The 16803-nt window shown below is 35.2% G+C and overlaps 1 protein-coding gene across 7 annotated transcripts in view; it reads right to left on the bottom strand.

Moving 5' to 3' along the window:
* Nucleotides 1-16803, bottom strand: part of DMXL1 (Dmx like 1) — a 152927-nt gene that overhangs the window by 126011 nt on the left and 10113 nt on the right. For all 7 annotated transcript variants that reach the window (XM_037029048.1, XM_037029074.1, XM_037029073.1 and 4 more), the window contains exons 2-3: nucleotides 4967-5092; nucleotides 1317-1388 (exon numbers count right to left, since the gene is read on the bottom strand). In XM_037029048.1, coding sequence (XP_036884943.1) covers nucleotides 1317-1388; nucleotides 4967-5092 — 198 coding nt within the window. The remainder of the gene's footprint in view (nucleotides 1-1316; nucleotides 1389-4966; nucleotides 5093-16803) is intronic.

The raw sequence follows: 16803 nt of genomic DNA on the forward strand, positions 1-16803 counted from the left end.
CTAAGAAAAAGAAGATAAAAAATAGGAACAGTGAAAGGACAGCAAACTCACAGTTATTAACAACCACACCTAAAACAAAAGCAAACCAAGAGGACAGCTAGATAAGGAGTGGAACCATAGAAATGGAGATCACATGGAGGGTTAGCAACAGGGGAGTGGGAAGAGGAGAAGGGGGGAGAAGGTACAAGAATAAGTAGCATAGACAGTAGGTAGAAAATAGACAGGGGGGAGGGCAAGAATAGTATGGGAAATATAGAATCTAAAGAACTTGTGACACATGGACATAAATTAAAGGGGAGGAGTGGGGGGAGGGGTATTCAGGGTGGAGGGGAATGAAGGGGGGAATGGGACAACTGTAATGGCGTAATCAATAAAATATATTTTTAAAAGATATATAAAGGCATGTCTATTATTAAAACAGTTTAATTCTTTACATTTAACAGATTTCTATATAATCTCTGACATGTCATCCTTCCAACAGCCCATGCTGCATGAATAAACAGTAACTAATTTCAAAATTAAGCAAAGAGTCTCATAACGCTCTTTGTTTAGAATCAAATAGTTAAAAAGCAGCAGGGAAATCCCAGTCATCTGACTCCTAATAAATGTTCTTTGGACTACACTATACTGATATTCTTCCATATGGTTTAAATTTCTAGCTTAATCTTCAGTGGAGATGGGTAAAATAACCTGGTTTGTCTGCCATACTTAAAAGCATTGAAGCACCCAAAAAATCTACTACATAACTTCAATATTTAATATAAACTATAGTTTTAACCATCTTTCAGAACTATTCCTGAATATAATGTCTTTATTAAAAAAATTCACTGGCCTATTAACAGTTATATTACATGATATAATAAGGACAAGAAAATAAGTCCTGGAGATATGTTAAGACCTACAATTAAAACCTGTAACTGTAAGAAGAAAGTACTTATAGCAGAAAAACTTTATAAAAGTAGATCATAAAGGGAAGAATAAAGTGCCACATATGACTACACAATGGTGTTTGCACTAGCAAAAATTTTAATTTATAATTGCCAAACTTAAAGTTGTTGACTTTTTAAATATAAAAGAAAAAATGTCAGAAAAAAATATTTCAAGACAATTCATTAGCACAATTTAGTTTAATTCAATTTCAATGAAAGATTTAAACATTTTTAACATAGAAGTGGCATTTAACACTTATCTTTAATTACAGTGTATAATTTATACTGATTTATTTAATAATCACTGATTTTTTGTATTCTAAAATATAACATCTTATAATACTCAAGACATTTCAATTCCTAAAAGGAAAATAATAAGTTACTGACCAAATTTTTCTTTTGCTTCAGTAGTTTAACTGGTTCAAAAACAGATATAATATTTCCATAGGATGCTGCAATCTTAAAAAAAGAAAAATTATGGGTATATTAACATACTTATGAATCAAAAGAGCAAAAGAGAAATGAATAATGTAACTTAAAATATATGTGCAATTTCAGGTACCAGTACTTGAGAATGTCAGTTTTAGAGACCACCATGTCTGGATCAAAATCCCAATACACACTGTCAGTTACTAACTGTGTAACTAGCAAGCTAAACTTTCTGAACCTTAGTTTCTCAATCTATATTTATAATACGTATATACCATCTTCCTACGAGAATTATTTTGGTTATTGAAATAACATTTGTAAAATATCTAGTATATTATAAAATGCATAGTAAATGTTAATTCCCTTCTCGCAGAAGAATATGTATTGATGTATTACTTGTCCAGGATAAAATTTGACATGACTTAAAAATCAGCTTTTGCCCTGGCTGGTGTAGCTCAGTGCATTGAGCGCGGGCCTGCGAACCACACGATCGCGGTTCGATTCCCAGTCAGGGCACATGCCTGGGTTGCAGGCCAGTTCCCAGCAGGGGCCAGTTCCCAGCAGGGGATGCATGAGGAGCAACCATACATTGATGTTTCTCTCCCTCTCTCCTTCCCTTCCCCTCTAAAGATAAATAAATAAAATATTTTTTTAAAAAATCAGCTTTTGGCTCTGGTGCCATGGCTCAGTTGGTTGGAGCGTCGTTCTGTACACCAAAGGGTTGCATGTTAGATCCCTGGTCAAAGTACATACAGGAGAAAACCAACTGATGTTTCTGTCTCACATAGATGTCTCTCTCTCTCTCATCCCATCTCCTCCCTCTCTAAAATCAATAAACATGTCCTTGGATGAGGATTAAAAAAAATCAATTTTTAGGTTATCAGTCCTCAAAGTTGACAATTCTGTGAATGTATATTTAACTTTTTTAAAATAAAACTTAGATATGTTCCTTTGTGAACTCTCTAAGGAGTGTGTTTAATATTCCATTTTATTTTGATATAGTTACAATTTTCTATTTAAATCAATGGAGCATAACCCTTCTTGGATCTGTTTTATAAGGTAGCTATAACCAAAGTTTGAGTGTGTCACAAATGAAGAGCATTGAAATATCAGAAGATAGATAGATAAAATGAATGAATGAATCAGGGATAAAAATAAGAATATATAATTTAGCAAAGGGAGGTAAGGAATGAAAACATAACATACATCAGGGAAAAACCTTTCAATGGATACATTAACCTTTCAATGGATACAATGTTCTGAGGAGTTGTTAGCATACAGAATCATCTGCACTGAGTTGGTCTGGGAAGGAGTGTTTAGTTTGGGCCTCTTAAGCAGGGGTGTTTCACCAGAGGCCACATCAGCCTTGTGGTTGCCTTCAAAGGGCCAAATATAATTTCAGGGCTGTATAAATGTAACTACCCCTTAACAGTTAAGCGAGAGTTCGGTGCTGTTGCCAGGTAGAAACTAGGTGCCAGGCTGAACAAAACAAGGTAGAGGGCCAGATTTGGTCCACGAGCCTTGTGTTTGCCAACTGTGCTTTAAAATATAGGTAGTATTTCTTCAAAGGACAGTAAATAATCAATTTTAGAAATAAGGCATAATATGAACACGAGTGTAAAAACTAAAAGATGCACTTTATGTTTGGATGGGACTGACCACCAGCCAAGCTAGACTAGTGTTCTTTGCAACAAAATAAGGAATATAAAGCCAAAAAGGCAGATTTGAGCCAGTCGTATTGGGTCCCATGACCAAGGTGAACAGTTAGAACTTTCCCAAGGTAATGGTAAGCTAGGAATGTTTTTAAACAAATGAATACAAGATTAGTGCACATGAATTTTTCTAGGAAAATTAATCTGGTAGTACTACAAAGAAAAGACAATAATGATAACTTACTGATGCCTATGGTATCAAGAAGCATTTCCTTCTTAAAGGCAAACAGAAGTCTCCATATACTCAAACCTACAAAATTTTCTCCCATACCTTAGAAAACATTTGATTATAGTGACAGAAGTTTAAAAAAATTACCTTTTATCGGAATGGTTATAAAACCAAATAACTTCTTCATTTTACTTGAACTGTCATGTAATCTAGCCACAAAAAGATAACTCATATTGGAAATTATTAAAATTAGATTTACAATATTAATCAGCTGTATGTGTGTCTATGTGATATTAACATAAACGAGGTTTTATACAGTATTGAAGATTATAGAACTGCAGAGGAGATCGAAAAAACCTGAAAAAAATGTCAATAATTTTTGGCATTCTATAATAAATATCGTTTTGTAGTACAGTGAGAATGAAAGGAGTGAACAAAATAAAAACAAGTGAGAGACACTTGTAACTATATTAAAGGAAAGGAGACCCAGGAGTAACAAAAAGAATGATCAGCAGCTAGGTAAAGATTGCAATAGTGAAAATTCCTTTTACCATGAGTTTCTTTAAACTAGGTCCCAAGAAAGAACTTTCCAGACTGTCAGGTCTATTAGAAATTATTAGATTTTTATTTTTATTTATTTATTTTTTTAAAGATTTTATTTATTTATCTTTAGAGGGGAAGGAGAGAGGGAGAGAAACATCAATGTATGGTTGCCTTTCATGCGTCCCCTGCTGGGATTTGGCCTGCAGGGAACCAGCCTGCAACCCAGGCATGTGCCCTGACTGGGAATCGAACCGCGATCCTCTGGTTCCCAGGCCCGCGCTCAATCCACTAAGCTACACCAGCCAGGAGAAATTATTAGATTTTTAAAAAAGCTTTGGGTCCACTTAAATTCCTCACACAAAATATTCTGGTGAAATCATATAGTCAAAGTATTGAAATATCTAGCAAAAAAATTTTTAATAGATTTGTAAAGTTCATCCTAGTTTAGCCCCTAAGGAGCCATACCTAGGTCTGGCCACCTATTACAAGGTGCTATATTAAGCTATATACTATGATTCCTACTAGTTATGACCCTCCCAATTCTGGTTTATATAGAACTGTATTTAACCTGATATAGCATCACATGCCCTTTCTTTCATTGTTGCTGTTTTGCTTTCAAGGTTACTTTTTACTTTTCATATGCACATAGAAGTCCAGATAAAAACTTTCATTTTTCTTATAGACTTGCAATAAATTAACAAAAAATTATAGACTTTAGAAGACCTTACCTTCATTTTAATACAAAATGTATCCAGAAGCTACAAGGAGATAACTATCTGTTTGCAGACAAAAAAAGTGACTCTTAATAAATAACTTCTCTTCAGTAATTTATTTGTAAATAGATAGAAAACTACTGTCATTCCTATCCTTTGATCCAATCAATTTTTAAATAAGTAAGCTTTATACTTGTTATATAGGTAGTAAGTATTAAAGTTCATTGTCAACTCACAGAGAATATTGTCCTTTATTTCAAAATTATATAAGAATAGGATTCCTGAAAATCTCAAAGGTACGTATAAGAGAATCGGGATTTTGTTCTCTACGGTGCATGTAGGGAGCCAAAGAAATTTGTAGCTATATTGTCTTTGAAACAAAACAAGTCTCTAATTCAGGAGAAAATATACTTCTGAAACTATCCTGGCATGAACCATATTCAAAACAAATCTCATTATAAGATTACAAACCTTGCCTTGTTGCATTGAACAGTCTACACATCCCACTTGAATATTTCCATGTTTAGCTCCTGGGATTATTTGTACTCTTTCAAAATCACTTCCCAGTATAACAATGTCACATCCAGATGCGTAAGCCTGGAAACAAAAGGGAACAAAATAAACTAAAAATGACAAAATTGTCAAGACAATATTTACCATGTAAAATGCTGGCATTAAATATTATATTTTAAAAGATTAGTTTTGATTTTTTAAAAAAATATGTATTATTTAAGAATCTTGCCTTTGCCTCTCATATACAGTCCCATTAGCAAATTCAATCAATCCCATCTGCAAAAAATACACCAATTCTGTTCACTTTTTCCTTCTCCCCTAAGCTCATCTCTTTCCTGCACTATTAATAGTCTGACTGCTTCCATTGTTGCTTCCTTCTAATTTGGATACAAAGACAAAAGTGATCTTTTAAAAATGTTTTACACCAAGCACAGTATTTTTATGACTATAAGACGCACAGTATTTTTATGACTATAAGGTGGACCATAAGATGCACCTAGGTTTTAGAGGAAAAATAGGAAACAATTTTTGAAGCAAAAAATGTGGTAAAATATTTAAGAACCTATGACCCAGCTCCACTACCACCTCCCCACAGCAAGCCAAGTAAGCTACATTTGGACTATAAAATGCACCCCGCTTTTCCTCCCAAATTTGGGGTATGTGTCTTATAGCCCAAAAATGCAGCAATTTTTCCCGCTTAAACCCCTTCAATAGTTTCTTGGAATGAAATCCCAACTCCTTGCCATCCTTACCATGATCAGTGCCCTAAATGACTGTCCTAATTCTCTAAAACCTCTCAAGGTTCTCTTTCCTCCCCTCAACTGGTTCCTGGCCCTATACTGCCCTTCTTTCTGTTCCTTAGGCATATCAGTCTTTTCTACTTCGTGGCAGTTTATCCACCTTTTATCTGCCTGGTCTTTGTCTAGCTAGTTTCTTTTCAGTATTCAGGTCTCAGCCCTTGACCTATCCCCCGCCCCCCACCTCTTTCACCCTACCCCTCTCTTTTTCTTTCCTCCTTCCTTTCTACCACATTACTATTTATTTTTCTTTGTAGCATATATCATGATTTGTAAATATGTTTCTTATTTTCTACTGCTATTACTGGATATTAAGTTCCAAGACAAAAAAGGTAGGGTTTGAGTTTATATTGTTCTGTGCTCTAGCACCCAATTCTAACTGAAGGGCCGACTTTATAAATACCTGTAGAAAAAATGAGGCATTTAATTTTACACAGATAGCCACCATAACCAAACAAAAGGGTATATATATAGTTCAAGGCTTATTACACCAAGTATTTTAGAGCTCTTTTTGAATTTTACAATGAGCAGAATTCTTCCAATTCTTTTTGTGTTCTTTTCCATACCTTCCTAGATCACAGGAGTTTCTTCCATTACAGGGTACATGACTATCCTAAAATTCATGTATTATAGATTAGCATACAGATTAACACTGATAATAAAACATCTATCGCAAACTACTTTCTATCCCCTTAAGTTCTTGAAGTTTCAATAATTTTTTTCTCGTCATTTTTGCACATGCACGTATACCTTACTTAATGTAAAAAGTATTATACTTAATATATACAGTATGTCTTTAATTTCTAACAACCCAAATGGTCCTGTACACAGCTACCAAAAATATTAAAAAGGGTCTTGAGAGAACATACAAATAAATCTGCTCACATTACAGACAAGAAAATGATGCTAAACAGGTTGACATAACTTCTTAGGGGCAGAGTAGGCTTCAGACCCTGATCTCCTGATTCTTGATCTAGTGTTATTTCCATAGCACCACAAAGACTTCCCTAGTTAATCATACTTGCCTGGAATTTTCCTAAAAGAAATTAGGGATAATCAAGTCCGGTTCCACTAGTGTCATATAGTGGGAAAAACTGGCTCAGTAAACAAACAAAAAATCTTATGATGGCCTGTTCACCTATATACATGTCCACAACAGGAGCATAAGGCTTGTCACAAGATTATTAGCAAGAATAAGCTCCAAAAAACTACTTTATTTCAAGAAAATTTTTCATTAATCATACTCTAAATATCTTAATAGTTTAGAAACTGATATTTTCAGTATTAAATTTTGATAAATACTGATTGTCAAGATTTTCCCAAAATACTGTTTTAAATTTTGAGTGTTTACAACTTATATTTCCTCTTCACTATATATTAAAAGTATTCATAATTTTGCTTTCCTTTTGTTATACCTGAAATTATCTACCTACTTTCAGATATTGTGTTGTAATTATTGTCAACAGTCACAACTCTCAAATTTCCAGAATTAAGTCTACATTAATCCTAAAGTACCTCACAAAATTATTGTTGAATACAAGTATTAAACATTTGTAGAGTTGAAAAATGAAAAATTATCTCAGGAATACCCTTAGCCCTATAGTATAGAGAGGGAGATGCCAACTTACAATGCAATTAACCCTTGATCATGAAAGACTTAACTATTCTGGATTTCCTCTGTTCTTTTGCTGCTGCTGTATTTTATTATCACTTGACTTTTGTCATTTATATTGTCATCTGACTTTTCCTTAGTGACAGTACTTCAAGGTACAAAGATGTCTCTAGTTTTGGTAAATTTTAAATCAATGAAAATTATTGATCTTCATCTGGAATATCTCTCATTCAATCCTCACTTTCTTCCCTCAGACTTATAACTAATGTTATGGAAATAAACTAGTAAATGTTAGGAAAATAATATAACCAGGTGCACTCTACATTTCATAAGTTGACTATTATGCTTGAGGCTTTTAATAAAGATCCTCTGGTTTTCTCAACTATAGAATTTAAGTGCTTAATGGTGTATTTGATTATATAAATAGATTTGGGATGCATGGAAAAACTCAAACCATATTTGCATTTTTTTCCATTTCTTAATCACTGTCAAAAATTTGTAACTGTCTCCCAAAAAACCCCGCTGTGCAAGTAATACTGGTTGAATAAAATATGATATACAGCCATAATGAAATATTATACAGCTGTGAAAAGAATAAGGAAGGCATCTATGAACTAACAATGGTATTTTCTAGGAGCTATTAAGTGGAAGAAAAAAACCCCAAAGTACAAAAGGGCACATATAGTGTGTTATTTTGCACATGTGTGTAAGGAACAAGTTAAATAAGAAAACACATGAATAATACATGTTTCTGATTATTACAAAAAGAAAGGAAGGATAAAACTAGGAAATAATTAAATTTGTTACCAACAAAGATAGGTGGAGAAGGATGGAGTGGAAGGGATACAGGAAAGAATAACATTTCTAAATACAGTTACGACTTTTGAAAACATAAACATCATACATATTAAAAATTAAATCAAATCAATGAGAATGATGGGGCAAGTAAAGCCAATGAACTAACTGCATTTCAAATGAATACAATACCCACACCTAAGGAAACAAGGCAGGAAGAAGCTAGTGTTAGATCCTACAGGTTAAGAAGAACTGTCTTAACTGAGACTGCCTTCCACTTCAGATGCTTATCACAAGTACTAGGATCCCAGGTTATCCACAATTTCTGCCCAACTTGGCTATAAACCGGAGATTCTCATGATCTCTGTCTCGGACTTGATTATTTGCTAAAAAAATTCATAGAATTCAGAGAAACACTTGGTAACATTTACCAGCTTATTAAATAAGATAAAAGATACCAATAAACAGCCAAATAAAGATAGTCTGGGAGGGTCCCTAGCATTAGAAGTCCCTCAATCCCTGTGGTGTTGGGGTATGTCATCCTCCTGGTACATGGATGTGTTCACCAAACTGAAAGCTCCCCGAACTCCTCACTGTTGGAACTTCATGGAGGTTTCCTCATGTAGGCATGATCAATCAATCACTAACTCCATTTTCAGCCCCTCTATCCTTTCTTGAAAATGGGGGAGAGGGTGGGACTGAAAATTACAAGCTTTTAATCATGGCTTGGCTTTTCTGATAACCAGCCATCATTCAGGAAGCATCCAGGAGCCCACCCAGTTGCCTCATTAGAACAAAAGATGATCCAGCATTATTATCATCTAATGTACAAGGGTTTCAGAAGCTCTGTGACAGAAATGGGAGGAGGGATGGGGTGATGGTGGCACAGAGACTGATACATGTATTTTCCATTATCTCTCAAGCAGGGGAGGGTGAAGAAATACAAACAAATTCTGAACTCCTTTTTTAAATCATAGTGGTACAGAGGATGCAATTTTAAAACTTTTTTAGATGTGTTATAGACAGGGCCACAGTTCGCATTGTATAAGCACAAAGATATGAAATAGAAGAATAAACAATACAATCATATAAGACTGGACTAGAACTGGAAATATGGATACAAAGTCATGTTTCCAAAACGCTTGTACAGTAAGTTCTTACTCAACATCCCTGACAAGTTCTGAGACTTTACGTGAAACTACATAGAATGAAACCAATTTTGTTAAAGGTTAATTAACATAAACAAGAGTTACATTTTTATGGCATTTCATCCACATTGTAACCAAATGACACTGAATAAAATGACATTATTCAGGGACCTGCTGTATTTTCATGTACAAGTGTAAATATATGTTTATAAATATATTTATTATGTGTGTATGCTATCTATACACACACACACACACACACACACACACACACAAATAACACAATACATGTATATATTTGTGAATTCTGTCCAAAGAAAGGCCAGGAAGAAACATTCCAACAGCAATGAAATCAAGTATCTTGATCTTGGTTTCTAGTTATTTTAATTATTGTTGTTCAGTTACAGTTGTCCTCACTTTTCCACTGTTCCTCTGCCCTACCTCATCCAACTCCTGTTCCTGAAGACAATCCCCACCCCACTGTCCTTGACCGTGGGTCCTTTATATATGTTCCTTGACTTGTCCCTTCCCTTTCTTTACCTTGTCATCTGTCTCCCCCATCCCCTTTGGTCACTGACAGTTTGTTCTTTATTTCCATGTCTCTGGTTCTTTTTTGCTCACTTCTTTGTTTTGTTGACTAGGTTCTACTTATAGGCAAGATCATATGATATTTGTCTTTCTCTGCCTGGCTGATTTCACTTAGTAAATGTTAGTAAATGTTAGTAAATGTTAGTAAATGTTAGTAAATGTTAGCATAATATTCTCCAGTTCCATCCATGCTATTACAAAGGGCAGAAGCTTCCTTCCTCCCTCCCTCCCTCCCTCCCTCCCTCCCTCCCTCCCTCCCTCCCATGCTATTACAAAGGGCAGGAGCGTTTTCTCTCTCTCTCTCTCTCTTTCTGCTGCATAGTATTCTATCGTGTAAATGTATCATAGTTTTTTTATCCACTCATTTACTGACAGACACTTAGGCTATTTCCAGCACTTGGCTATTGTAAATTGTGCTATGAACATAGGGGTGGCACATGTTCTTTTGAATTGGTGTTTTGGGATTCTTAGGGTATAATCTCAGCAGTGGAATCGCCAGGTCAAAAGGCAGCTCCATTTGTAGTTTCTCAAGGAAATTCCATACTGTTTTCCACAGTGGCTATACCAGTCTGCATTCCCACCAACAGTGTACTAGGGTTCCCTTTTGTCCACAATCTTGCCAGCACTTGCTGATTTTTTATTGTTAATGATGGCCATTATAACCAGTATGAGGTAGTATCTCACTGTAGTTTTAATTTACATCTGTCTGATGTATAGTGATGTTAAGCATCCTTTCATAAGCCTATGAGCCCTCTGTATGTCCTCCTTGGAGAAGTGTCTGTTCAGATCCTTTACCATTTTATAATTGGATTGTTTGTCTTCCTGGTGTGGAGTCATGAGAGCTCCTTGTATATTATGGAGATCAAATCCTTATCCGAGGTATCATTAGCAAATATATTTTCCCATGCAGTTGGGAAACGGCATTTTGCCAATGTTTTCTTTAGCTATGCAGGAGCTTTTTAATTTGATATAGTCCAGTTTGTTTATTCTTTCCTTTGTATCGCTTGCCCTAGGGGACATATGAGTGAAAATACTGCTACATAGAATATCTGAAATTTTCCCGCCTATGTTCTCCTCTAGGACTTTTATGGGGTCACAATTTCTATTTACACAGAAATAGAAATTTCTGTGTAAATAGAATTTACAGAGATTTCTTTTTCTTTCTTTTCTTTTACAATTTCTTTCTTTTCTTTTCTTTCTTTTACAATTTCTATTTAAGCTCTTTAAAAGATTTTATTTATTTATTTAGAGATGGGAAGGGAGGGAGAAAGAGAGGGAGAAAAATATCAATGTGTCGTTGCCACTCATGCACCCCCTACTGGGAACCTGGCCTGCTACCCATGTATGTACCCTGACTGGGAATTGAACTGGTGACCCTTTGCTTCACAGTCCAGTGCTCAATTCACTGAGCCACACTAGTCAGGGCTATAATTCTTTTATTCACCTTGAGTTTATTTTGGTGTATGGTGTAAATTGGTGGTCTAGTTTCATTCTTTTGCACGTACCTGTCCAGATCTCCCATTATTTGCTAAAGAGGCTATTTTTACTCCAGTCTATGCTCCTGCCTCATCTGTCAAATATTAACTCGTCATAGAAATGGGTTTATTTCTGGGCTATCTATTCTGTTCCATTCATCTATGTGTCTGTTCTTATGCCAATACCACACTGTTTTCATTACAGTGACCTCGTAACATAGTTTGGTATCAGGTATTGTGATCCCTCCAACTTTGTTCTTCTTTCTCAAGATGGCTGAGGCTATTGGGGTCATGTATGGTTCCATATAAATTTTTGAAGTGTTTTTTCTCTATCCTGAAGCTATGTCATTGCTATTTTAATAAGGATTGTGTTGAATATATATATTGCTTTGGGTAGTATGGATGTTCTGATGATGTTAATTCTTCTAATCCATGAACATAATATAGGCTTCCATTTATCTGTGTCTTCCTTAATTTCTTTCTTCAGTGTTGTGTAGTTTTCTGAGTACAGGCCTTTTATCTCCTTGGTTAAGTTTATTCCTATGTACTTTATTTTTCCCGTTGCCATAGTAAATGAAATATATTTCCCAATTGCTGTTTCTGATATTTCATTATTCATGTACCAAAATGTCTTTGATTTCTGGATATTGACTTTGTATCCAACCATTCTGCCAAATTCACTTATTAGGTCAAGTTGTTTTTTGGTGGAGTCTTTGGTTTTCTATGTATACTATCATGTCATCTGCAAACAATGACAGTTTTACTTTCTCCTTTCCAATTTGGAAGATTTTAATTTCTTTTTCTTGTCTGATCGTTGCAGCTAGAACTTCCAATCCTATGTTGAATAGAAGTAGTGAAAGAAGATACCCTTATCTTGTGCCTGGTCTTCAGGTTCAAGCTTTTAGATTTTGCCCTTTGACTATGATGGTGGCTGTAGGTTTCTTGTATGTGGCCTTTTTATTATGTTGAGGAATACTCTCTCTACTCCCATTTGCTGAGTGTTTTTATCATTAATGGGTGCTATACCTTATCAAATGCTTTTCCCACGTCTACCGATATGATCATGTGATGTTTGTCTTTCCTTTTGTTTATGTGATGTATTACATTTACTGATTTGCAAATATTGTACCATCTTTGCATCCCTGGGATGAATGCCACTTGATCATGGTGTATGATCTTTTTAATGTATTGCTGGATGTGGTCTCTCAATATTTTGTTGAGGATTTTAGCATCTATGTTCATCAACAATATTGGCCTGTGGTTTTCTTACTTTGTTGTGTCTTTATCGGGTTTTGGGATTAGGATGATGCTGGTCTCATAAAAAAGAGTTCAGGAGTGTTCCTTCTTGTATTTTTTGGAATAGTCTGAGAAAGATAGGTGTTAGCTCTCTCTTAAATGTTTTGTTCTGCTCTAGGGCTTTGATGTGCCATTTTTTTATTACGGCTTCAATCTCACCAGCTGTTAGGTCTGTTCAGGCTTTCTGCTTCTTCTTCATTCAGTTTTGGAAGATTATATTTTTCTAGAAATGTGTCCATTTTGCACAGGTTGTCAAATTTCTTGACATATATAGTTGTTTATAGTAATTTCTTATATTCCTTTGTATGTCTGTGGTAATGGTTGTAATTTCTCCTCTTTTGTTTCTGACTTTATTTTTGTGAAACCTCTTTTTTTCTTGGTAAATCTGCTTAAAGGACTTGTTGAATATGTTTATCTTCTAACAAACCAACTCCTTGATTTATTAATCTTTTGAATTGTTCTTTTAGTCTCTATGTCATTTAATTCTGCTCTAATGTTGGTTATTTCCTTCCTTATACTCACTCTGGGCTTTATTTGTTGTTGTTCCTGCAGTTCTCATAGATGTAGAGTAAGGTTGTTTATTTGAAATGTTTCTATCTTTTTTAGGTGGCCCTGTCTCACTATGAACTTACCTCTCAGGACTACCTTTGCTATGTCCCTTAAGTTTTGGACTGGTGTGTGTTCATTTTTATTTGTTTCCAGAAACTTTTTGATCTCTTCCTTGATCTCATGATTAACCCATTCATTATTTAATGGCATGCTATTCAGTCTCCAGGCATTTGAATGTTCTTGAGATTTTTTCCTTGAGGTTCATTTCTACTTTCAAGCCATTGTGATCCAAGAAAACACTGGATGTGATTTCAACTTTCTTGAATTGTTGAGGCTTGTTTTTTGTCCCATCATGTGCTCTATCTTTGGGAATATTCCACGTGTGTTTGAAATGAATGTATGTTTTGCTTCTTTGGGGCGAAAGGTTCTGTATATACCAATTAAGTCCATTTGATCTATGCCATGATATCTTTGTTGATTTTTGTTTGGAAGATCTGTCCATTGTTGACAATGGGATGTTAAAATCCCCTACTATAAACGTGTTAGTGTTTATATCTTTCTTGAAGTCCTCCAAGATTTCCCTCTAGATTTGGATGCTCTTAAGTTAGGTACATATATATTTATATTGTTTGTGTCTTCTTGATGAATTCTTCCCTTGAGTATTATGAAGTGACCTCTCCCTCTTCTTATGGCCTTTGTTTTGAAATCTCTTTTGTCTGATACAAGTATTGCTATGCCGGCTTTTTTTTTTTCCTGGCCATTTGCTTGAAATATCTTTTTTCCAGTCCTTCACTTTCAAGCTGTTTAGGTCTTTTTGTTCTGTCTGAGGTGGGTCTCTTGTAGGCAGCATATGTGAGCTCATGCTTTGTTATCCATTCAGGTACCCTATGTCTTTTGATTCGAGCATTTAATCCATTTACATTTAGATTATTATTGATAGGTACTTATTCATTGCCATTTTTCCCCTTTGAACCTGTGTTCCTTTCTCCCTCACCCCTTTTCTTCTTCTTCTTAATGCAGTCCCTTTAGTACGTCTTGCAATGCAGGTTTGGTAGAGGTACATTCTTTCAACCTTCTTTTGTCTGAGAAATTTCTATTTTCGCCTTCCATTTTAAATGAGAGATTTGCTGGGTACAGTAATCTTGGTTGCAGGCCCTTGCTTTTTATTACTTGGAATAGTTCTTGCCATTCCCTTCTCGCTTGTAGTATTTCTGTTGAGAACTCAACTGTCAGCCTTATCATAGCTACCTTGTATGTTACTAGCTGTTTCTACCCCGCTTCTTTTAAGATTCTCTTTATCTCTGAATTTTGGCATTTTAATTATGATGTGTCTTGGAGTGGGCCTCTTTGGGTTCATCTTGATTGGGGCCTTCTGTGCTTCCTGGACTTGCATGACTTTTTCTCTCATCAAGTTAGGGAAGTTTTCTGTCGTGACTTTTTCAAAGAGGTTTTCTATCCCTTATTCCTTTTCTTCTCCTGCTGGTATCCCTATTACACAGATATTATTACATTTTGTGTTGTCCTGCAGCATCTTTATCATCTTAGATCTTTTCAGGGTTTTTTTCATTTTTGTGCTCTGGGAATTTTTTCTACCTTTTGCTCCAGCTTGCTGATTCAATCCTCTGTTTCATCTAACCTGCTCTTAATTTCTTCTATTGTGTTCTTCACTTCAGATATTGTATGTTTCATTTCCTCTTGCCTCTTACTGATAGCTTCTATATTCTTTTTCATGCTGTTGTAGTTCTCAGTAAGTTCCTTGAAGCTTTCCTGGAGTTCTCTGAACTTTTCACTGAGCTCCTTGAACATCCTTATAACCATTATTTTGAACTTGATGTCTGATAGTTTGGTTGCCTCAATTCCATTTTGCAGTCTTCCAGCAGATTCCTCCTTTCCTTTTGATTTGGGGTTGTTTCTTTGTCTCTCCATTTTTGGTACTTTTCTTGATTTTTTTCCTGCGTGTTAGATTTATCTGCTTTGACTCCCGGTCTTCATGGTATGATCTGCTGTAGTAGGAGACCTGTGGGACTCAGTGGTGAAATCTTCTTTAATCAGTTGTGCCTGATGCTCTCGTACTGCCCTTTATGCCTTTTATGTGGTTGTAATTGGGTTTTGGTTGTTGTTCAGTCATTCTTTGGTGGCTTCTTTCCTCTGGCTGACTGAGAGTCGCTTGTCCCTCCACATCTTGTATACTGTTGTACAGATGCTGCCAGAATAAAAATCAAATGGCTTGGGAAACAGACCTACACCCACAAAGATATACTCTATCCACAATACACTATCAACAGTCAACATGCCAATATTAATAAAGGTGAAAGAGATTAAGACTATAATAGGAAAGGGAAAACAAATATGAGATGACTAACTGAAAGAAAGATTTTGCGAAGATAGAAGGAAAGGAAATAATATAAATAAGGAAGAGACAAGGCAAAGTGGGAAAGAGAATAAAATTTAGTTCATAACTACAAAAGGGAGGATGGAAGTTGGAATGGAGTAAGAGAAAAGTGTGTAGTATTAGGTTAAAGCTAAAATTCAAAGAAAAAAATTTGTATATATCTAGAGAGAAAGAAACAATCACAACAACATATATGTATATATGTGTATATATAAATATAAATGTATATACAAATATATAAATAAATATTATGGCTCTAATTGCAGAAAAATCTCCACTACAGAGATATCAACAACCAATGAGCTCAGATTTATATAGGTGGGATGGGAATAAGAAGGCATAAAGAAAGAACTTAAGACATGTCTAGTGGAAAAAGAAGTTATTTTGAGAGGATAGAGGGAGAAGGGATACTAAGAGTGTGGGATGAAAACCCAGCTAAGACAGAAAAACTAATGTTTAAAATGAAAAAAGTCAGGAGGAAGGGCAGGAGGATGGCAAAATGGAATAGCAGAGGGGAACAATGAAATTTGAGATTTAAAATACAAAGATAGTCACTATCTAGAAATAAGACTGAAGGACTGTAGCAACCACCACCTTATCACTACTTATAAGCAAAGACTGATAAAGGTAGAGAGAGAACACAGGTATTTAAGAGCAGAAAAAAGAATGTGAGATGACCAATGACAGGAAAAAATGGTTGAGAGGCTGGAGTTGGGAGAAATAGTTAAGAGTGCAGAATGGAAACAAGTTGTAACAACTGAGAAAACAAAATTTGAAACAAAAATAAGAGTAAAGAAGGTGAAATGGGGTAAAAGAAGAGAGGAGCAAAATATGAGATTTGAAATAAACTATAATATAAAATCTAGTGACTTAATACACACAAACTTGATGAAATGAATGTTAAAAAAAACTATGCAGGAGAGAAAATATGGCAAATCATGAAAAAAAAACAGCAGTGGTTTTCATCTCGGTAGCATCTAGTATTTACCACTGTGTTTTTTTTTCTGGATCCACCTCTGATGATGTCAGATGGTGTCCCAGTCTGGTTTTAGGCAGCCTGTTCAAGACTACCAGGCATGTACTATCTGCAGCTAACTCCTTCAGTTGTTAATCTCGTCACTCTATAATCAGCAGTCAGGCTTG

Source organism: Sturnira hondurensis, unplaced genomic scaffold (assembly GCF_014824575.4).
Source record: "Sturnira hondurensis isolate 20B ecotype Veracruz unplaced genomic scaffold, ASM1482457v3 Scaffold0001509, whole genome shotgun sequence".
Classification (NCBI taxonomy): Eukaryota; Metazoa; Chordata; class Mammalia; order Chiroptera; family Phyllostomidae; genus Sturnira; species Sturnira hondurensis.